The sequence below is a fragment of the Orcinus orca genome, chromosome 10, assembly GCF_937001465.1.
Source record: "Orcinus orca chromosome 10, mOrcOrc1.1, whole genome shotgun sequence".
Taxonomy (NCBI): domain Eukaryota; kingdom Metazoa; phylum Chordata; class Mammalia; order Artiodactyla; family Delphinidae; genus Orcinus; species Orcinus orca.
Window position 1 is genome coordinate 101,713,786 of NC_064568.1, and position 24,325 is coordinate 101,738,110.

Consider the following 24,325-nt stretch of genomic DNA (forward strand, 5'->3'; position numbering starts at 1 on the left):
TTCCTGCCTTTGAAGGACAAGATCTACTTTTAGAATTAAAGAAGGGGGCTGTGGGTTGACCTTTCCTGAAGTAAGAGGAGAATTTTGGACTGATGATCAACTTTGTCCTTAGAACATCCCTTGCAGGCTTTGGCAGATTTGATTCCTCCCTTTTTAAAGCTAAGAAAATTGAAGTGGCATCCCCTGCTTATCCCAACGTGTGGAGGCTGTAGTCATCATGGGAAGCACCTGACATAACGTAAACCAACGTGAGACTCGGAAGTGAAGCCTTGAACTCAGGTGCTAGTTCCTCTGTATCTAGACCTATTGATAGGCATTATCAACACAGCTTTATTATCCCAAAGTGAGTGCCGTGTGGTCTGAGATGAGATCAGAAGGGGAAAATGCTTTTTAAAAAATCTCCTTTGAAAACAAGGATGTCACAAGAGACTGGCTCCCAAATCTACCAGCCCCCTGTATAGCATTTTATCTAATAAACCTTACTACCTTGCGTCTTCAGGAAAAATAGTCTTGTTTTTCGAGTTTGTGTTTAAACCAAAGTTACTGAATGGTTTCTCTTGATTGTTTTCTTTGTGTATAGACTACCTTAACGTTACGGGTGTTCACCTGTTCAAGGAGAGATGGGACAGCAACAAAGTGGACCACCACACCGACAAATACAGCAACAACAAGCTGATTGTACGTAGAGGACAGTCTTTCTACATCCAGATCGACTTCAATCGTCCCTATAACCCTAGAAGGGACCTCTTCAGGGTGGAATATGTCATTGGTGAGTGCCTTGTGCAAGCCCTATTCATGACAGTCATGATACCATGGGTCATAATGGAGGAAGGGTAAGGTATAGTTGCGTTATTTCCTGGAATCATGCTTTAACAGTTGGCTGGAGCTGGGATTACATCCAACCCCTGGACCACTCTATACTCTAAGATGGGTCTGATATAATGCCAAACATCAACATATTATTTGCCTAATCAGGCAAAAATCTGGTATAAATAAAAATGAATACAATTGGCATAAAATGTTAATGTGTATGTAGAGAAAAGTATACAGGGCTGATATATGTGTAATTTAATAAGGTTTTTAGAAAGCAATTTGGTATATCTGTTATATTAGAAATACATATGAGCTTTGACCTAGCAATTCCAGTCTTAAAAATCTATACCAATGATATCTAAAATCTTAAAATCCACTTTTAAAAAGTGGGTATTATTTACTGCAGCACTGTGTATGGTGACAAATAAAACCCTAAAAGTAAAGAACTCTCTTTAGTGGAATGGTTGAAAATACTGTGATATAGTCACATAATGGGTTGTGAATTTGACCCATGCCAGATGACTTTAAGAGAGGTAGTGAGTGAGAAAACAAAATGTAGAAGGGTGTACATAAGACCTTCTATACATGTGTGTGTAAATGTACATGTGCATAGATCAATACCGTGAGTTCAGAAAAGAATATGAAGCACACACACTGGTGTTGATACGGGTTCCATGTTGGAGATACTGCCAAAATAAAGGCAAGAGAAGCAAAAGGAAAGGGAGCCAAGCAAGAAAGGGAGAAAAAAAAGTGACCATGATATGATTATATGGAGGCATCTATGTAAAATCATTGACCTGTGGGAATAAATATAAAGAAATTAAATGTAATAAAATTAAAACTAAAAATACCTCCTTGGGAAAAAAAAGCTATGGCCACCGATCACTTGAGGAACATGGTTTGTGCTTACTTGAATTTACAATGCAAATTTATATATAAATGTGGGAAAATTGGTTGAAGACAGAATAGAAGGGGGAGAGGAGAAAAGAGATCCCTGAGAGTCAGAATAAACAACATCAGTGCAGTGCTTGGGTTCTACACAGAATTGTTTGTTATCCCAGTTGTGCGAAAAGAAAAGGGAAAACGAAATTACTGTTCCTGTGTGTTAGGCAAAGTGAAATAACTCCAATTTAATTTAGGGAGGAGACTCTTATTGTTAATATTTTTTAATAATGGGTACTTCAGGTGAGAGAAGAATCCACAGATAATTTTTTAAACAATATTTTAAAATATGATGAAAATTTATTTTTATTTCTTTCCCTAAGTTCATTTCTCTTTCTTTTGTATATATGTGTGTGCATGCTTGTTTGGACTAGATATGATTAAAATGTGCTTGACACATTTTTAGTAAAAGGATCACTCCATGCATTTCAGTAAATACCTGTAGTTTTGTTCCAACTTAATGGGAATTTTTACCTTCACCTTTATAGCCAAATATTTCGGGTAGTGAGAAGAGGACAGGGAAGCTTTGTCCCTGAACTGGACTTGGCTGAGGTCTCAGATCTTCTCCCACACCCATTCATAAAATAACTAGAATAATGAAAGTCTTAGGAAGAATAAGATGAATGTCTTAGATTGGGTTTCCAGGAAACAAACTCTGAGAAGGAGATTTGTGTGGAATGAGTTTACTGGGGAGCACTCTTAGGGTCAACATCAGTGTGGGAGTGAAGGGATCAGTGTTGGGCAGAGAGTGGGGTTGAACTCCAATGAACAAATGTTTCAGTGGATCCCATGGTGAGCTCTAGAGCTGGATTGTATCTTTAGAGTTGTCAGTCTTGGGGCAAGGGCATGGGTCATTTATACTCTAGCATTGATGGTCATTGGCTACAAGCTACCCCCAGGGAGGGAAAAATTGGTGTAGTTGGGTCTCCATGGCAAACCCATGAGAGCAGTTCAATGAGAGCTGTGAGCCACCAGCGTTCCCAGCATCGGGGCAAGGATGCCTCTGTCCTAAACACAAAAGGTCTGGGTGGCAGACCACAGAATCCACTACAGTAAGCATTTAAAGTCTTCTCTTTTTATAAAAAGACATAGTACTACTTTTGTTCCTTTAACCAAAAGGTGGGGGAGGGGAAGCATAGCAAATTTGCCTTTGAGATAAAAAATCTATGTATTTTAAAAACAGCATATCTCATAAAACTCAATGTCAAAAAAAAAAACCCCACAATCCAATCAAAAATGGCAGAAGACTTGAATAGCCATTTTTCCAAAGAAGATATACAGACTGCCAACAGGTACATGAAAAGATGCTCAACACCCCTAGTTATTAGAGATATGCAGATCAAAACCAAAGTGAGGCATTATCTCACACCTGTCAGAATGGCTAACAGCAAACATCTACAAATAACAAATGTTGAAGAGGATGTGGAGAAAAGGGGACCCTCCTACACTGTTGGTGAGAGTGTAAATTGGTATAGCCACTATGGAAAATAGTACGGAGTTTCCTTAAAAAAAAAAAAAAAAAAAAAAAACCTAAAAATAGAACTACCATGTGATCCAGCAATTCCACTCCTGAGTATATATCTTTAAAGAACCCCAAAGCACTAATTAGAAAAGATAAACACACCCTAGTGCTCATAGCAGGACTGTTTACAATAGCTAAGACATGGAAGCAACCCAAATGCCCATCAACAGATGATTGGTTTAAGAAGATGTGGTATATACAAACAATGGAATATTAGCCATAAAACAATGAAATACTACCATTTGCAGCTACATGGGTGGACCTAGAGAATATTATGCTAATGAAATAAATCAGACAGAGAAAGACAAATACTGTATGATATCATTTTATATGTAGAATCTAAAAAATAATACAAATGAATGTATATACAAAACAGAAACAGACTCACAGACATAGAAAAAAACTTGTGGTTACCAAAGGGGAGAAAGAAGGGGGAAGAGACAAACCAGGGGTATGGGATTAACAGATACAAATTACTATATATAAAATAGATAAGCAAACACGGTCCTACTGTATAGCAGAGGGAATTATACCCATTATCATGTAATAACATTTAATGGAGTATAATCTGCAAAAATACTGAATCACTATGCTGTACACCTGAAACTAACACAATATTGTAGATCGACTCTACTTTAATCTTTAAAAAATGTACTTGCTCTAGTGAGAAGAGGTAACTGTCGAATGTGAACTGGAAATGAAATTCAGTGCAAATGTTTGGATATGTGGGTGTACCTCAGTTTCAAGAAACCTAGAATGTGAAAAAGTGATTTAAAAAACAGAAAAGAGAATACTTTGTAAAAAAATAAAGGACACATAAAAGTCTCTTCAAATATTTATTATAGGGTGTTTATAACACGGTTAGATTTATCAACAAAGACCAATTTACGCACTACTTTTAAAGAATGTAACTATTGAATAGAGAGACCTATCGTCGTATTAAAAATATGGAGAAAATAACCACACTTATTTGCTTCCAGTCTGCATTTCTTTGTTATTGTTCTTTTGTCTTTCCCTGTGACTTTATATAAGATGAGCTGGGGTGTCTTAATACCCTGGAGTTTTCTTCTGTGGCTGTCCTCAGAACCTAGGGTCATGGGACTTATTTATATGTGATTCTGCCTTCAAATCAAGCTTCTTTCTTTTTAAATATTCAAGTAAATGGCCTCTCGGGTGGTCCCAGATTTAACCATCGTACACTGGGTTCTCGGAGCAGAGAATGTGAACAGGGAGCTACTGGCTTTCCTCTGCCAGGGCCTCACTAGCTTGTGCTGCAGACGCTCTCAGCGCTTTGATAACTGCGTTCATTAGTTGCTGGCCGTGCACCGCTATCTCTGTGAGTTATGTGGGAGGTGTTAATGAACTTGAGGAGGTGGGTGTGACTAGAAAATGTGCCTGGTCATCTGTGGGGCCTTTTCTCTCTTTCCACCCCTGAGCCTGCAGCCGTGACAAATCATGGAAGGCATGGGGCAGAGCGTTAATTACAGGTTTCCTTAACCCGTAGCTGGGGCTGTGAAAACCTAGAACAGCTTGTGGTGTTAATTTGCTGTTACTTTAGCATGGGCTCCCTACTTGTGTGATACTTCTTTGAGGCAGTCATTCCAAGGAAAGAATTTGCAGCTATCTTCCTTACCAGCTCTCCCCCCATCAAAACAACAGACGTCCCCTACCCAGTGAGCTCTCCAGAGTGGCTGCAGCGTTCTTGGGCAAGTTCCTTCCTCCCTGGAGTCCCATTACGGGAGCACAGGGATGTTGAGGCCAGCACCTCAGACATTCTCTTGACCTTTTTCCTCAGTCCCTCAATGGCTCCCACAGTGCCAGGTTCATATTTCTGGGTACCTCAGAAAGAAGAGGGGAAGGATGGTATCTGCAAAACCTGCCCCTCTCATCAGAAGAGCAAAGTTTTCCCAGAAGCCCCAGCAAACTATTGATGTCTCATTTGTTACCCTTACGTGTAAGAGGAGCTGTGAAAGTAGTTCGTTTTTCCAGTCTCCTCAGAGAGGGACAAGGGGAGCTAAGCATGGATGCTGGTAGACACCCAGTGGTGTGTGCTGGAAGTCCCTTCCAGCTGTGCAAACCTGGGAGTCCAAAAGTGCAGGCTTTTCTGAGCACAATGATGGAGGTCATTCATGGGTACAGTCATCACATGCCCAAGCATTAATAGGACCACAGCAACTGCATATATTCTGCATTATTAACCCCATTAAGACACGGAAATGGCCTCAAGACTTCAATATTTCTATTTCACCTATTTCTTGAGTAGTGTTTATCTAAAGCCAGCTGGGGTGTCAGACTGCTGTGTATTCAGGATGGGAGTGACATGAAGGATTCTTATTTAGAGGGTTTGAGACTGGAGAGAAGGTGCTCAAAGGAGAGAGGGTGAGAGCCTGGATTCAGGCAGTGGTTGTAGAGATGGAGAGGAGAGGTGGAATTTGAGAAACGTTTAGGAGAGAAAACTCTACTGGACTTGTGACTGGTAGTCTTCATGGAGTTACTGGGAGGAGAGTCACCACAGCTCCCAGGTTGCTGGCTTGTGTGCTGCCAGCACTCCCAGATGAGATAAGGAATGGAGGGAATTCAGGAGAGAAAGACTGAGTGTGGGAAGTGATAATGACACTAGTGGCTCCCATTGACAACTCACCTGCTGGCACAGGGTACTGAGCAGAGGTGCCACATGCTGCCCATTTAACTCTTCACGCACCCCTCTGGGCATTGGACTGTAGTTATCTCCATCTTCGCAGTGATTAAGGAACTTACCCAAGGTCACGTCTGGAAAGTGCTAGGGCTGTAATTCGAGCCCAGGCATTCTCTCCTAATCACAGCACATAGGACCTCTGCCAATGAAACAGTAGTGATATAAATGAGGTTCTATTTGATCCTCTGTGTTTGAAGAACTTGAGGGACTTCCAGGCAAATATGTCCAATAGATGATCCTATATATCAATCTGAAGCTTAGGGAAGAGGTTTGGGTTGGATATATGGAAATTTGGGTATCATACATACATAGATGGGCAAGATCATTCAGAAAACATAAATCAAGTGAGAAGTGGACGGAGGCTTTAAATCTTGGGGAAAATCAACTTTTAGGGAGTCAGTCCAGGAGCTGACACCCCTGGACGAGACAAAGACCACGTGATCAGATGAGTAGAGGGGCCATCAGGGAAGTGCAGTGCCACTAAACCCAAGAGAATTAGGTGTTTAAAGAGGAAATTGTTTAATCTTTTTGGAAGAGAAGAAAATTTAGATGATATCTGGAGAAGAATGTGAGTAAGAAGAGGGGTATTTTGTCTTGGGTGTCTGTTTTAGGACTGGAGGTACTTGAACTTGTATGTAGGCAGAAGGGAAGAAGCCAGTGGAGGAAGAATCCTGAAGATTCAGGAGAATGCTGGAAAAAATAGAAGCATAGCGTCAAGTGGCTTGGATGAGGGGAAGACACAGCAGAAGAAGACTTTATCTTCTAAGGGTGTTGGAAAAGAGGTAGGGTGCGTGTTAGTACATCAGGTGGAGAGGTAGGAAACTGATTATCATGCCTGATGACCTCAACTTTATCAAAGACCTAGGAGGTGAGCAGGTGCTCCAGGAGCTTAGGGAGGAAAAGGACCATCTCTCATATCTGAGAGCATCACCCAAATCCTTAAAAACTAAGCACCCCTGTGGACTTATGTTTCAGAAAGTCCAGGCAAAATCACCATCCCTGGCTGTCACGGACACAGCACAGTGTCTCTGCTGACAAATGTCTTGCCCCAAGTCATACAGCTCGAAAGATGTAGAGAAATTTCCTAGCCTATGCTCTTTCCACTATTTTATGCAGGATTTTGATGAAAATGGGCTACCTGTTTCATGATTCTGAAGCAACACTGATATAGAATGTCATTTCAGATTTTTGCTGCTGTGTGTTTGTGCAGCGACGATCAGCGTGTTCATTCTTAAGTGCTTCTATGAAGTGACTGATAATGGCATCTAAGAATCTAGGACAGTGTTACCCAGAGTGTGCTCTCTATGAACACCTGTCATGTGTGATGTTCCTTGAAAAAAAAAAGTTCTGTGGTCAAATGTATTTGGGTCATGCTGTGTTTCCTGCCTCTCCGTGGAGAGCTCCAACACACATTAGTATATTAAAGGCTCTGAGGGGGTACAAAGTCAAAAAAAGAATCTTCTTTAGCCTAACTGTCCCAAAATGGTTTGACTGCAAACACTACTCCACCCTATTTTATTGTTATGATACCCTTTAGGAAAAGGCAGAACTCACTCTAGGAAATGCCAAACTACAGTTGCAAATTACCTTTATTCTGCAGAACACTGAGAAGAGTGGATGATGGAATTTGCATGCATTTGTAGTCAATGTGCTATGGTAACTTAGCATAATATCTGTTTTTTTCTTTTTGACGCTTTTTGTGCCAACATTAAAATAACTCTATCAATTTGGCATTTATATTCAGTAACTTTTCAAAAATGATTACTTTCCTTTTTTATATTTATATATTTATTTTCCAGATTTTTATTTGGCTTCTTTTACCATGAAGCCAGTTTACTTTCCTTTTGAATGTGTTTACTGAGCTTTTATTGACAACCTTGCATGTGCAAAGCACTGCATTGGTATTAAAGTAGTAAGATATGTTTATCCTTTGCCCTCAAAGAGTCTGGAGAGGATAGTCTGAACACTGGAGGTTGAGTTCAATGCCAGCCTCTTGGACAAAACACCTGGAAAGCACCTTGGAGAGAGAGATTGACCATGCGGCTAGTTGGTAGAGACCCCCGGCAAATGCTATTTGAGCTGGGTATCAAAGGATGAGTAGAGGTTGACCCAGTGCAAGGGGAAAAAAATGGGAAATGTCAGTGGAGAAAGAAAACTTGGAAGCATATTGACAATCTTGTACACCTAGATAAGGAGTTTAGATGTTATTCTATAAGTAGCCAGGAGCCTCTATGGAAGAGTTTTAAGCAGAGATTTAAAAGATCTAAGTTTTTAATTTTTAGATTACTGTGGCAGGGTAAGGAAGATAAACTGGAAGTCTGAGATTATTGTTGGGGACATAAGTAAGAGACTTGAAATCTTACTAATAGATGACAAGGTAATTGTGTAAGCATCATTATGAATGATTTTTCCTGTAGTAAAATTGGTGGTGTTTTTCTTTGCATAGTCAAATAAGACTCACCTATAGTAAAGTAATGCACTTTGGTCTGAGGAAGCACAGTATGCTGTAGTGGCTGGCTCTTTGGAGTCATTTCAGGGATGACAGCTCATTTGATAAAAGGGCTGGGAGGTAGTGCAGTGGAGGGGGGATGATTTGGAGTCAGGAAGACCCCAGTCAGCATTCTAGTTCCACCACTTAGAACAGTGGTGGTCTCACTTAACCCCCTCAGTGACTGTTTTCTCACCTGAACAAAAAAGGGATTATAATACTTCCAACAGCTATTCATGGATTATAGGAGATAACATACATGAAAGCACATTTTCATTCTCACAACAAAACTGGGAAGTGGGAGGTTGGAATAAACCTCATTGAAAATCTGGAAAACAAAATTCACAGAGAGTGAATAATTCACCCAGGATGGTGCAGTGGAGGGGAGGTCGCCTGTCCTTGCCTCCCCACAGACCATCAGAATCTTAGCCCAGTGGCCTGTCCACCTTGGCCCTTTAAAAGAGAACAAATACATTGTCAAGTAAAAGCATAGAATGAATCCTAGTTACATTGTTTGGTGGATTAATTCATTTGTTCTGCTCTGATCTTCCTGACTGTTCCCCCCGTAAATGAAGACATTTGCTGAGGTCCCAGCCTAGCCAGACTCTTCGAGCAGCTTTCTGTGGGATCAAGCTCTCCATGACTAATATGCCCTCTGTAACTCCCCACCCCATCCTGGGTCTGAAGGGAGGGCAATGGAAGAAGACTGCCCTCTCTCCCCTTTAGGGTTATAGCCGCTAAGGACCTTAGCACCAGCGGGCTTGGGGGAGGCTCTCCAGGGAAGGACTATTACTAAATAAGAAAAGGGTGTCCAAAAGGCCAAGAGGAGACCACTGCTCTCTTGTCTTTTCTCTCCTGGCAGCAAGAAAAGATAACAACCACTGAACCTCCAAACAAAACTCTCCCGTGTCTGCAGTATCCATGCTGACAGCTCAATTAGTCAAATAGGAACCCTGGCAAACCACAGACCAAGTTCTGCCCAGAATTATTTGCCCGCAGTTCTAGCTGAAGTGACAGAGGCTGTTTAGTCTCAAAGTAGGAGGGATTGCCAGGCACATTCTAGTGCCAGAGACCTACAGGGAGCCCCCTTTCCCTGCCTCGTGACCCAATCCCATCCTACAGAGCTTGAGTTTCTCAGCAAAGCTCAGTATCCTGAGGGTACCGGAATTGTCAGTGTGTCTCATCACACGTAGTGTGCTCTGGGGAGCACAGATAAAGGACAATGGATGTTGGAATGAGAAAGCTCACAGATTCCTGACTTCCGCCCTCCTTTCTCCCTCTCTTTCTTATTCCCCGAGTTTGCCTTCACCCTAGCTCCTCTCTCTGTTCTATCTCCATACTTGTGTCTCACATTAACCTCTTTCACTTATTAGAATTCATAACCTTGGCTAACTAGCATCGCATAACTGAAACTGTACTCTCCCAGCACTCGTGATCTGAACTCAGGGATTATAGCGTGTGGGCATCCTCTGGCTTTTCCACATAAATTCTAAGTTCTTGCAGTTTGTGAAGTTGGGGGTGACAGAGGTGGGTGAAAAAAACATTTAATGAAAATGAATGTGTCCACTGTTATCCCTTGGTCTTAAGTCTCCAGTCCGTGAAAAGAGAGAGCAACTGATTGAAATTAAAACCCACTGAAGAAAGGATGAAAGTGGACAAATTATTCATAATCTGTGCCCTCTCGTTACTCCGCGAGCACGTTGTAAGAACCGACTAGGGAACAACTGGAAAGCTCTTGGAACTCCTTAGTGATAGCTGCTTGCTAATAAGATCACCCAGTTACCAGGCTTATTTGGAATATTGCAACTGTATAGGAAAGCTAAATGTTTATAGTGTTCCTTAAGGAAGTATAACTTTCATAAAACATTACTATAACAGCAGCCAAACCAGACAGGTATTAGACGACCAAACCAGACAGGTATTAGATGACCATAAGACAGGCTATAAATCACTGTACCTCTCTTTTACTATCCTTTCCACCTTTCCTTTCTTCTCATTATCTCAGCCCTTCTGATCTTTTCTACCCTTTCTTATAATTTCTCTTACTTCCGTTTCTGTCTGTTTCTCTCCTGCTCTTGTTCTCTCTCTCATACATACATACACACAGTCCCATGGATGAACATTTTGATATTTCTCATTTAGTTAGGAGAATAATGCAAATTACCGTCAGGAGGTAGGTACAGCCATTTTTGTATCTGCCTGTAGGTGTTTCCTCAGGCTTCAGGGAGCTGGGCTGGATGCTGTAAATGTTTTGTCGCATCTCCGGCTGAAGCCCAGCTTAGGCATTTAGAGGTTCCTTTGCTGTACTGTTGGATGTGCTTCGGGGAGTCTTGCTGTGGCTTCTTCAGGTTCCTCTCTACCTCCTTTCCACTTCTGTTACAGTGCCTTTATAACATCTCATCTCATCTCTGGTCCAGTGAATTTCTGATGCAGAAACCTCTGCTGTGTCTGGCACTATGTGAGATGGGGGATTTAAAACATTATTCATGTCTTTAAAGAGCTTACTATAGTTGGAGTGAGAAGAAGTCCACAAACAGTTAACGAATATCACTATACAGTATATAATCAAGTGCTGAACAGATACAATTACCTACTAGAAATGTGTACTAGAGGCGGGTAGTCACTATGCTGGGCAGTCAGGAGGGACCTAGGTTAGAGTTGAAAGCTAAGGTCTCGGGACAAGGCAAGTAGTCCTTGAGATGGATCCCGAGGAACTGGGAATTTCACAACAGGGATAGGAAGTGTGCACCCTCCAGGCTGGGAGGAAGGCCTTCTTGGAAGTCCAAGAGCTTATTGTTCTGCCGATGTACACATATTTCTAATGACAAAGGGATCCTTAACTGAATCAAATCTCACAGCTGCGTTTGGGGTTTGGGCACCACTCATTCTTGAGGCTCCTGGAGTTTTATGGAAATTGCTGTGGTGTGGGAGACCTACTCTGGCCATCCCATAAAGAATGCACCCACCTTTTATAGAACGCGTCTTCACTGACTAGGATTCAGAGCTCAGGTTCTCTGCGTGTGTCGGGGTGGCATCTGGATTCTCCACGCAGCAAAATCGTCACGCTTCCTAAACCATCCATTTCGTCATGTCAGATTAAAACACGAGCCCTAAAAAACTATCTTTTGTCAAAGATCAGAATCTCATTAACGTGATCAAATGCAATTAAGTCACCATTAGTTTTCAAGAACAGTTTAAAGGGGGCTCGATAAATGGTGTAGGTCTCTGTGCTCGTGACAGATCAAGAGAGACTTGAATGATATCCACCCCCTTTATCTATTCATCAGAAATGCCTGTGGGGAAAGTGGAGAGAAGAGATCTATTATCCCTGCTTTCCTGCTAACCTGGAGATGAACAGATTCTCACACTTTGTGAAACCAAATATACTTAAAAAGCAAAGGCTTCAGGGCAGTAATGTGTAGACTGATAATAAGATGGGTTGTAATAAAAACAAATTTTTAATCTCATTCATTCATTCACACATTATGTTCACCAGCCATATGTTGATGAACATCAGATTGCCGCCTGCCAAGTCTATAGCCAGGTAGAGAGGCAAGTGTCTCTATGATGAGACGTGAGAGGTATTCCAGCAACAGCGTGTTGAATTCCTCCATTGTAGTCACTTCTCTGAATTAACACATAACATCTGAAGCTCCCCTAACAGAACGAAAATGCTCCATGAGGGTAGATAATACTACCCAACTGACCCCTGTTTGTAAATTTGCACAGCTTGGCTTTGAAGAATAACTCTCCGACACTCTGCAGAGGGTGGTATCCTAAAGAGGTGAGATGCATAGTCCAAGAACAAGTTTTGAGAGAAAAGACGAAAACCCTGGGGAGTCAGACATAGAGAGATGCAGGAGAGGAGGGTACCATGAGTTGAATGAAGATGCTGAGGGTTGTGTTTATATTCAAGGCAAAAACTGAGAGCCAAAGAGGAGAAGTGCCCGGGAGTAACTGTCCAGCATCCAGTTAGGACTGGCTGCTCTGAAAATCACGCCTCTCTAAATGTTTGTGCATTTAACAATATGCATCTGCTCATTGTTAAAGGTGAAGCAATCCAAAGCATGGTATATTTCACAGAATCACAGAACAGAAATGTTAGGGTGCTGGAAGGAATCTTAGCCATCACTCTGCCCACTCATTTTATAGATCTGGGAACTACCCATGCCCAACAGAGGGATCAAATATACTTTCGCCCAAGGCCAGACCAGGGTCTGATGGAGATCCATGGCTAAGCCTATAGTTTGTCCTCCAAACCAGGACACTTTTGAGAGGGAAGGTGACTAACTAGATGGGATGCTAGGAAAAGAAGCATAAGCTGGGCAACCTTGGATAAGATTGTCAAATCAGAGCTGAGGTGAGAGGAAGCTACTAGACAGCTAGAGGAACATACAGGGGAACAGGGAGCAATCTCATGATGCTAACAGTTGGGATCAGTGTCCAAACAGGGCACAGAAAATCCATTTCAAGAGAAGAAGAGTAACCAAGATCATTGGACTGAGTGGGGTGTAGCGTTGATCTAGCTTTGGAAGTGCAGACTGGGGACAGTGAGCTCATCTAGCATAGGTGAGGTCAAGCAGAAACAGCCATCCAAGATGAGGCAAGGCAAGGGAAGAAGAAGCCGGCACAGAGCTGGAAGCGGGCCCCAGCGAGCCATCAGGGGCACAGTATGGGCACCTCTACATCTCCTCGCTGCAGGAGCAAAGAGATGCAAGCTACCCGAGGGGACTGAGCAAGGTGACCACCTTTGCCCTCCAGCAGACAAGAGCTAAGCCTCTCTCCTGATCTCTGGTTTGGGGGCTGTGCAGGATATTGCTACAATACTCTAACCCTTCAGGGTTCTGGATAGGGGTGGCAGCCTTGAATTAGCTGGATGTTCAATCAGATCACCTGGGAGAAGACTGCGACTTGACAGGGTGGGCACTGAAAGCAACTTGGAACAAATAGGGGAACAAATAGGCCAGCGTCCCATCAGGGTGGCTTGACCAGCATGGAAACCAGGCATGTGATCATTCTCAGTGTGAGCAGTTTAGACATAGAAGGTAGTCACAATTATAATCTACCTTATGCATATGGGGGAACTGAGGCAGTGTCTGCCAAATATATCAAGAATTTTGCATCACCCACTGAGTGGCTCAGAAACACTTATGCTGGGACTTCCTCTGGGCTTATGGCACCAAACATCTCCACACTGCACCCCATAAAAAAGCCTTTGACAACTCATCCAGGGAACTGGTCTTAGCTAACAGCTAATGGCAAGTGTCTAACAAATCCACTCTTGCTTAAATTTTAATATCTGGTAAGACATTGTACTTCCTCTCACCTCTATATTTACTCACTATGAAAAGAATTCCCTAACATCTCAAATGAATAAATTACCATAGCTGAATTCCATTCGTTGCATCAGCTTGGAGAGGGGGATGGGTTCCTGTCTTCAGTTCCCATTCAGTGGACCCTGTATCCTTCCAAGACTTTTTAAGATCCCAGGTCCAGCACCAGGTCAGGAATATTAGGACCAGCTAGTAATCAGGATCTGAATTCCACTGATTCCTCCTTGAGGGAAGAGACCAGGTATGAGGGGATGGGTTAAGGTATAGTCTGGGCAGGACAACTGAAAGGCCTTTAGTAAGGGAGAGGGGATGGAGAAGAGGGATGAGACGTTGCTATGGATTGAATGTTTTGGTTCCCAAATTCACAAGTGTCGGTGTTTGGACGTGGCACCTTTGGGGAATAATTAGGTTTAGACGAGGTCATGAGGGTATGGCCCCATGATGGAATTTGTATACTTTTAAGAGGAGGAAGAGAGACCAGAGCTCTCTCTCTCCCCCACCACGTGAGAACACAGCAAGAAAACTTGATCTTGGATTTCCCAGCCTCCAGAACTGTGAGAAATGAACGTCTGTTATTTAAACCACCCAGTAAGTGGTATTTTACATAACAGCCCCCGCAGACTAAAACAGACATCATAGAATGAGTATCTTTGGGGCCTGAGATGTCCAGGAGTCCAGCAGCTAAATGAAGTGTGTGCAGCACTTCTCACTATGGTGTGACCTGGGGAGAAACACACGTGCTGGATTTTTTTGGAAAGCAGTCGTCAGCACAATGTTATCAACTCTTCCAATGAAGGTGTCATGCTTTCCATTTGGACTTGCAAGAACTAATGCTATTTCAAGTCCTGTTTCCTTGACTGGGAAAATAAAAAGACAAAATATCTTTCCCTCTCAGCCCCATAACTGGCTCCCACAGGGACAAGCCACGTTAGAGGTCCAACATCTCAAAGTCAGGTTGACGTATATGCTATTTTCACTGGAAAATTAGTGCACAGGGTAGACAAGAGCCCTTGGTATTCTGAAGCAATTAACTAGACAAAGACAGTGTTTTTCTGACTAAAATGATGGAAATGAAGCCGTGGAGACAGCTAGGGTGACATTTTCCATCAAACAACTTTTTTTTATTTGTGCAACATATTTCCAAGTGATAGAAAATGACACACTGTCTCCATTACTTCCTTTCCATCGTCTCGATCTTTTCTAACTTGCATATTTGTGAAACAAATTGCTTTAAACATGTCAAAGACACTTGAGTGGATTGTTAGCCAAATTTTAAAAATAAATATGATTCACAAAGACAGTACTTGTGTTTATAACCATCATGATAAAATTTCAAGGAAAAACTCACAGATAATTTAGGGCACAAGTACAAGGTAATCATCTTCAGAGGTTAGAACGCACTCTCCTTTTGCTTTCTGCCTCATTTCCCCTAGATTCGCATGGCACAGTGAACCTGACCTTGTGGGAGCTCAGCCATCCCTGCTTCAATGCTCTACTAAGTAGCGGCCCCCATATTGATTTCTTCAGCCTTGGATCCCGTTTCCATTACTATGCAAGGAGTTGAGCTCCTCCTTGACATTTTCCTCCTCATCAGTCCCATATTCTCTTAGAGCTGATGCTTCTTGAAGGATGAGCCTAGAGAGATAGGATGTTGCCTCATGTGGGGCAGCTCGGAGGCTCCCTTCACCACGTATTCTTGAAGAGTCGATATAGGTGTTCCAAAGAGAAGAAGTTCAAAAAGTACTGCTCATCTTAAGAAACTTAAAGACCTACATCACTGATGGATTTTTTTTTAAAAAAAAGAAAAGAAAAAGGAGAAAACTATGCTCCAATATAAAATAAAAAAAATTTTTAAAGCCAAAAAATAAAAACATTTTAAAAAGGAGAACATGGATATACAAGATAATTGTACAAACAATGGTTACCCATGTTGTTGTTTGTTGTTTAAAACTTTAAAAAAAAAATTTGAAACAAACTCCACTTTACAGAAAATTTACGAGTGGTACAAAGAACTTCTGTTTTTCTTCCTGAACCACTAGAGAGCTGTCAACCCTATGTCCCATCATCACTGAATATTTTAAATACTTCAGTGTGTATTTCCTGTGAGCAAAGACATTCTCCTGTATAACCACCAAAATCAGGAAATTATAATTGATACATTATGATCATCTAATCTTCAGACCCCATTTGAGTGGCACCAGTTGTCCCAATAATATCCTTTATAGCAAGGGGATCCAGTCCAAAATCACATGTTGCATTTTGTTGTCATGTCTCGTCTCTAGTTTTCTTCAATTTGGAACACTTTTGTCGTCTTTCTTTGACTTTTGTTACTTGACACGTTTGCAGATTATAAGGCAGTGATTTTGTACAATACCTCCCAGTTTGGGTTTTTTTGTCTGATGTTTCCTCGTGATTACAATCAGGTTATATATCTATGGCAGTAATATCACAGAAGTGGTGCTGAGTTCTTCTCGGTGAATCCTACCCGGTTGCACGTAACTTTTTTTAGATCCCCTTAATTAATTTTGATTACTTGATTAAGGCAGAGTTATAGGTCAATGTCTTAATCTGTTCTGGCTGCTAACAAATAACGTAGACTGGGTGCTTATAAATAAACATTTATTTCTCACAGTTCTGGAGGCTGGGAAGTCCAAAATCAAGGTGCTGACAGATTTAGTGTGTGGTGAGGACCTAATTACGGGTCCACAGATGGCTGTCTTCTCACTGTGTACTCACATGGCAGAAAGGGTGAGGGATCTCTCTGGGGTCTCCTTTATAGAGACACAGTTCCCATTCATGAGGGCTCCACCCCACGGCCTAGACACCTCTCAAAGGCCCCACTGTCAGTTATGTGGAGCTTTTAGCGAACTGTTTAAAGGGCTGTAATACTAGTGTTTCTATGAGCTACTCTGAAGCCTTGTTTAGCATAATGTTCTAGTATATGTTTAAGTGAAGCCTTTGCATCTATGACATATGAATTTTGGGGGTAATACACATATTCAGTCTATAGAAGTTGGGTTCTCTAGGAAGTAGACTTTGAAATTAGCATACAAGAAGTTGATTATGGAATGCTCTTGGGATTAACCTCTGTGGAAGCAGAATTGGGCAGAAAGAGAAGTTGTGCTTCAAGTAGTACCTGCAAAGGCCACAGCTGACCCCACAAGGAACTATGGAGATGGGACGGCTCTTCAGAGCTCTCTTGTTATGGGGGCACCTGAACTCGACCTTTGTACACCCATGTTGATCATCCATTGGATGTGAACTGCTCCTAAATGAGGTACAACCTTGGACGAGGCAGTTTTCTTCAGCTTTGGTAACTCCCAAAGAGGGCTGACCCACCAAGGACCATTTTATGCCATCAATCCCAGCAGCTATGGATAAATCTGTCCTTCCTGAAGGAGTCTCTGGGCAGCACATCACAGAATCCAACACAGTGGTGTCTGTCGGGATTCTCCACTGCAAGTTACTCTTTGTTCCCATTGTAATTACTCAGTGCTTTACAAGCAAGTACCTTCAGACTATGAAATTATTCTATTTATCATCAAATTTTTACTGATTGAATGGTTGCTATCAACATGAATTCATGATTTCCTCTTTTAATTAAATAGGTTACTTAAATCTGTCACTATCTTTAATTCATTTGATGTTCAAATTGTCCTAAATCTTGCCAGTTGGAAACTTTTCCAAGTGGCCTCAGTGATGTGATGTGGCCTCCTCTCTGGTGATGTGAACTCATTTAACAGTTGCTGCTATGTATTGCATTCATATATTTGCATTCCAAAGACAGAGAAATATTTTATTATAATTACCAATGATTTGTTCTTTTCCCCATTATTGTTGCCATTAAATTATTAACAAGCATTGACTGTCTTAGTGAAAATTTCATCAGAGGTCTGTTTTGCTTGGAAAACATTCAGCTAAACTTTTGACCTTATCTTTGTTAGCTAATGACACGTCTTAAATCTCATAAGACCCGCTAGCCTCGGGCTGCTTACATGATGGGTACAACACAAACAAATAGAATTTAACTCCACAGAATTGCCATTTGTTGAGGAGATTCAGTTCCTATAAGAGAATTCCTTATGACACGCTTCCTGAAGCTGATTGAGAAACAGATAGGCACCAAAGCTGCTAGCTGCCATGCATCTGGTCAGTGATCCCTACTTTCAGTCCAAAGTGTGTTTCCCACCCACTCCAAACCTTCCTTGGGCTTCCAGGGCCCAGCTTGTGGATGGCAGAATCCCGAGAAATGTGTAAACATCCTTCGTCATTTGAAATTGTTTCATAACAGTTGGAGTGAGGAGGGACAAAAGGCCAGTATGCAATTTGGTTCATAATCATGAAGTCCATCAAAGTACAATAAACTAGACATTGTGAAACCAGCATCCTCTCTCCCCAATATCACTAGATCCTAGAGGATATAAACCTCGATGGACTGTTAGAACAACAGAACCTCATTCAGACTCATGCCAGGGAAGGGCTACAGATTTCCCTAGAAAAAAACTGTGGTGTAGGTAAACTTTGTACTTCAAGTGGCCACATGTTTCACACCACTTCCCTACCTCAATGTCCAGGTCTCTCCCAGCTGTGAAAACCAGCTTTTAGGAAAGGTATGGTAATCAGGTTTCACATCACAGAGTAACACATTTAAGCAAATGTATTTCTTTCCAGGGATAGAAATATTCTAGCCGTATCTCTAGTTTGTCCTCTATTGGAAGGATTTTCATGATCAAAAAAGCAATGTGGGCATACCATGGGGAGTCAGGAGATCTTCATAGCAATCTCGATTACTCTCCCACAGCCTACATGGCAACCAGAGTGATTTTTTAGAAGGACTTAAGGTAGACCATATCTGTTTTCTACTGATTTCTTTTCTCAAGAAGAATAAATTCCCAAATCCTGACAACAGCCTACAAGGCCCTGCTTGATCCTCTGGCTCTCTCACCCCATCTCCCACGGCTCTCTCCAGCGTTCTCTCTGCTCCAGACACATCAGACTCCTGGCGCCTGCCGAGAACACCGTCCTCAGGACCTTTGCACGCACTTGCATGCTCCCCTCTCGGTGTCTGCACAGCTCATCTCCTCCCTGCTCTTCCACCTCTGCTCAATGTCACCTTACCAGAGTGTCCTGCTCTGGCCACTCTCTCCAAATCAGCACCCCACCCTATCACTCTCTGTCCCCTTTAGCTGCTTTGTTTATGTTTTTATAGCATTTATCTTCGTTTGATGTTGTATGTATTTATTTGTCTATTGTCTGTTTACCCCCACTAGACTGTATGCTCCATGAACCCGTGTAGACATCGCTATATTTTCAGTACTTAGAACAGTGCCTGGCGCTTAAATGGTGCTCAGTAAATGCTGAGTAAATCCCTGCACCACGCCACATCAGCAGCCCCATTTTAATTCATGCTCAAAAATAAAAATAAAATAGGTCTAAGGAGTTTTATTTGCTGTCGTAACCGTTAGACGCCATAAAAATAATAATTTGTTCAGTTCATGACATGTGCTTCACACATTATTATTTCAGTGCTCACCTTTTTTAATGTCTGGTTTACAGATGGAAAATAGACTAAGAGAGGTTGATTACCTTCCCCAGACATGAGTGCTGGACTGAACAAACAGACCTGGAAGTTCAAATCATGGTTCTGCAACTTGATAGCTGTGTAACCCAGAGCTAGTTACTTAAGTTCTCCGAGCCCCAGTTTCCCCAGATACTAAATGGACGTAACTCCTAAAGCCAATATAAAGTATTAGGACAAGATCTGACACATTGCAGGCTCAGGGCCCAGAGCATAAAGTGGACACTTCTCTAGGTTTTATAAGCAACAGAAGTTTAATCAAAGGAATTGATTACACTGGTGAGAGAACAGCTAAGAAGCCAAACGGGTGGCACAGTGAGGCAACTCAGGAGTTAGTATCAGCAGAAAACTGTGGACCTGGGGCACGTGGAGGAGGGGGAGGTCTTACCAGACCCAGCAGCCACTGCTGAGAGCTGGGAGCCATGGAGGAGACTCAGCCCCCCAAGAAGCAGAGAGAGACGGGGACACAAAATGCAGCATCTCCCCATCTGCCTCCAGAGCCCCTCACTGGCCAAACCTACTCAGAGGGCAACCCAGAGGGCAATGCAGCCTGGGAAGGGGGCTTCCTGGGAACCCAGAAGAGGGTCTTGGGAGGTGTGGGCCTTGGGTCTGAGAGCGGCCAGGCCGCCGACAGGCTCAGTAAATAAGCACAAAGAGTAGTTATTACTCCCCAGTGGACAGCCTGGACCTCAACTCCACCTTCTCCGACTTCTGTTTCTCCTGTTCCTTAGGAATTGGATCAACCGTATGAACCAATCTTCAGTGCAATGTTACGTTCTATAACCAACTTCATCTAAATCGTAGAGATTTTATGTTGATTATTTTTTCTTAAAGATAAAAATATTCTGTCTTCTCTCCAGCGTCAACACACACACATGGGGTTAAGGGAATTCCCAGAAAACTAGCTTCCTTGAGCAAATCTGTGTAGCAGTTAATCACACCAGGCCCTGCTTTTGGAGCAGATGCCTTACGAAGAAGCAGGCTCCACTCGGCTTGCAGGCTGGTCGTGAGTCGCAGGGTTCGAGGAGATGGCTGTTTTTCTTGTGGCTGTGGCCCAATATCTACAGTGTCTAGCACCTAGTAGGCACTCAAAAACTCTTTGGTGAAGAATGAAAAAAACCTGGGGTCACCTTTGACTCCACCCTCCTCACTGAGAACGAGCATCTCATCCCTGACCAAGCCTGTATTTCTTCTGCGTCCCGGCACTCATCTTCCCTCCAGAGCCAGCCAGTATCACTCTAGGGATGACGTCATGCCACAGCCGAGTACTCCGGCAACCCTCGAACCTCCACCCCTGTCCCCTAGCAAACCATTCTCCTTCCTGCAGCCGGAGCGATCTTCCTGAAGAACAAATCTCATCAGGCCAAGTAAAGCTTCTCCTGTCCCCTCTCCCGTCCTTCCTAGGACACAGCCTAGATGCCGTTGCACAGTGTCAAAGGTCCCTTTGGTCCTCACCCTGCCCAGATCAGCTGCTTCTCCTACCACAGGCAGGGTGAGGACCAAAGGGACCTTTGACACTGTGCAACGGCATCACGATGCGTGCTTTCCTTCTTCCCTCCGCTAGGAAGGCTCCTTCCTGCCTTGTCCACTTTTAAGATTATATCCCAAAGCCACCTTCTCAGAGGGATCCTCTCTCACTTTGTAGCACCTTTAGTTGCTTCCTTCTCTGGGTTTCCACTGCACCAACCAGCTGCGATGACTTGTGTTTCGGCATGCTGGAGGCATGTTCGAAGTGTGGTCAGTTTTGTTGAAGGAGCCGTGAGGTCTTATTTCGCCGAGGAAGAAATTATCTTATCTCCATGTTGTTGGCGTGTCCTCTGAATTTTATCCCATGTCCTTTTCTTCCTCTCTGTGCTGTTGGCAACACCCTGGGCCAGGCCCTTGTCTCCTCATGTCCAGATTATTACCGTGGTCGGTCATCGGAGGCATATGCACTTCACAATGCCGACCGTCCTCTGCAGGCATGGCCTTATTATCTTTCCTGAATCATTCAAAGAACCTTGCACAGTGCTGGTTTCATATATATTTCACAGAATTACACCTTACCCCCAAAAATATTTTAAGAGACTTAGGAAGTGTTGAAAGTGACATAAGGTAGACAAGACACCTTAAAGAATATAGCTATCGGACTTCCCTGGTGGTGCAGTGGTTGAGAGTCCGCCTGCCGATGCAGGGGACGCGGGTTCGTGCCCCGGTCCGGGAGGATCTCACATGCCGTGGAGCGGCTGGGCCCGTGAGCCCTGGCCGCTGAGCCTGCGCGTCCGGAGCCTGTGCTCCGTAACAGGAGAGGCCACAGCGGTGAGAGGCCCGCGTACTGCAAAAAAAAAAAAAGAATATAGCTATCATCAAGCTACCAAATATTTATTGAGCCTACTATGTTCCAAGATGATGCAAGGCACCAGATGTACAAGGTTAAACAAAAGTCAGTCCCTGTCCTCAAGAAGCTTTCCCTTCCTTCTCTGGTTTGCTAGAATAAACATTTCCAGGAAGTTTTCTTCCTTTAGAAAACATCCAAATAAATAAATATAGATAAGTAAACTTTATATATACATCCCACTGGCAAGGTATTAGATAGAAGGCGTAGGTTCCTGAGTTCCGTAATGAAATGATTCGCTTTTGAACGTTTATGTTGCTTTCCTCTTAGTTGTTACCATCTAAGATTTTTGTGCCTTTTTTGATAGTTTCTTTTTTGGTGGTGCTGTTTTGTTTTCGTAGTTGGTAACCTGGTGTTCCTAAAAGTTATCCAGAGACTGAGTCCATCCCGGTCCCTGTGCACTCCCATTCCATTCTAAGACAGTTAAAACAAGGTTTGTTTCCCTTGACAAGGCGGCTGTATTCACACTTCCAGTCCTGCCCCATGCATCATGCTGTCACTGTAATACTTCCAGGGCCCATCTGGAAACAGATTGATTATTTTGAACATGAAAGGTGTGTCTTGGGAAAAACAAATGAATCAAATGGAAAAATGAATTAACATCATGAAATTTACCTTCCCAGCTGGAGACATGATATATTCATGAGTTCCTTAGAGACAATCCTCTTATAAGAATTCACTATTCAAGAAAGTCTGCAGTTAGGTGGAGTCAGAGCTCAGCTTGAAATGTATTTATATATGAATGAAAAGTACCCCTTGAAGGAGAAAGTTTAGAACCAGAAATTTTTGTCTCTTGTGAAGGGTGCTTGGAATTGACAGCTGGTTACCACAGGCTCTCATTCCAGGGCTTCTAAAGTCTGGGTGAGGTTCTTAATGGGACTCGGCATCTGCAAAAGTCTCAGTTCAGTCCATTGACATTTACTGGCACCTACAAGGCATTGTGGTATCCTATGGGGCTATAGAGCAATAGAACAATATCTTCAGTTCCGTTAATAAGAAAAATAGATATCTAAGTTAATAAGGAGGAAAAGTTTTGTCTGGGGTTTCCTGGTGATTAATTAAGACTCTCATGACCGAAAGTATCATCATTAAGTATAGCGTAGGTGGAACAGAGACTATGGCCACTTGAGTTGTGGATGATTGCCCAGTAACTATATTTTTTCATGGTTAGCAAGTAGTCCAATTTCAAAGACTACATTATTAAAAACAAAATGAGAATCCTTTCTGGGATATTATATTTCCTGCTTCTATTCTTCTTGCTCAGAGTTTTTTTAACACGAAAGTTACACAATTTTGGAAAAAAGCAAAACAAACGTCTGTGCAGCCATTATTCCCTTTCAGCGAACGTGCGCATGGTGGTCACCTCTGGAAGGCCGAAGTTCACATCCAGATTCGGCCAAGGGTAGCTGTTGGGCCGTCCTGGATGTTGAGGGATGGGTGTTCCGGAGTGTAGGCTGATCGAGGGCTCTTAAACGTGCTGCCCCCCGAGGGGAGAGGGCTATTTAGCGAAATGAAATACTACTCTGTCACAACTTCCTCACTCATCGAAATCAGTTCGATCCTGGAAAATTCTTCCCCAGAGCTGTCATTGAAATCATTACATTCAGAATTAAACATGGTGTTACGGAGCAGCTGACAAGACCCTGAAGTACTATTGACACATCAGGTCTCACATTAATAATCAGCTTTTCCATACGGTGTATATGAAAAGGCCTGAGAATCTGGGTTCTTTTTTGGCCCTTTGGAATGTTCCTGATTTGCCTCCATAGGCTGGTCTTGTGCCACACAGCCTGACCGAATAAGTGGTGTCCTTCTCCTTCTCCCTTCTCCCTTTTGTCACTGACATCACCTTAAAAACCTTCCCAACTCATGTCCCTCGCAGCCCAGAGACCCTCTTTGTTCTTTTTTTTTTTGTGGTACACGGGCTTCTCACTGTTGTGGCCTCTCCCGTTGCGGAGCACAGGCTCCGGACGTGCAGGCTCAGCGGCCATGGCTCACGGGCCCAGCCGCTCCGCAGCATGTGGGATCTTCCAGGACCGGAGCACGAACCCGTGTCCCCTGCATCGGCAGGCGGACTCTCAACCACTGCGCCACCAGGGAAGCCCCAGAGACCCTCTTTGGAAGGCCCTGTCTGCCAGGTTTTCTTGCTCACCACCAGTGATTAAGCCCTGGGATTCACACTCCCGCCTCACACATGTCGTATCCACCACTGCGGTCCTAACTGTCCTTCTGCCTCCTATCCCGTCAAATCTTGCAGCTTTAGTCTTCTCTTGGCTTCCTCCTCTTTGTAATCCCTCCAGCATCCTCCCACCGTCCCCACAGGGGCAGCATGATGCAGGGAAAGGAGAACGGGCTTTCCAGCGCAGAGGTTTCAGTCCATGCCCTGTGTCTGCCTCTGCCCACTTATACGGATGTCTTGCATGTGATAACCTCACAGAACCCCAGTTTCCCACCTGTAACCATTCCCTCACAGGGACCGGGGGAAATAAACCTCCATTCCTGTTGTGCTTTATTTCCATCTCTCTGTGAACTGCCTTGGCAACGCTAAACAACTTTTACAGTAATAAACGTGAACATTTT

At 43.1% G+C, this 24,325-nt stretch overlaps 1 protein-coding gene across 1 annotated transcript in view; it reads left to right on the top strand.

Annotated features, from left to right (window-relative positions):
* The window catches only part of F13A1 (coagulation factor XIII A chain), a 138,488-nt gene that overhangs the window by 13,182 nt on the left and 100,981 nt on the right, over positions 1 to 24,325 (top strand). Inside the window, exon 3 of the mRNA XM_004281057.4 lies at positions 581 to 769. Within this exon, the coding sequence (XP_004281105.1) occupies positions 581 to 769 (189 nt within the window). The remainder of the gene's footprint in view (positions 1 to 580; positions 770 to 24,325) is intronic.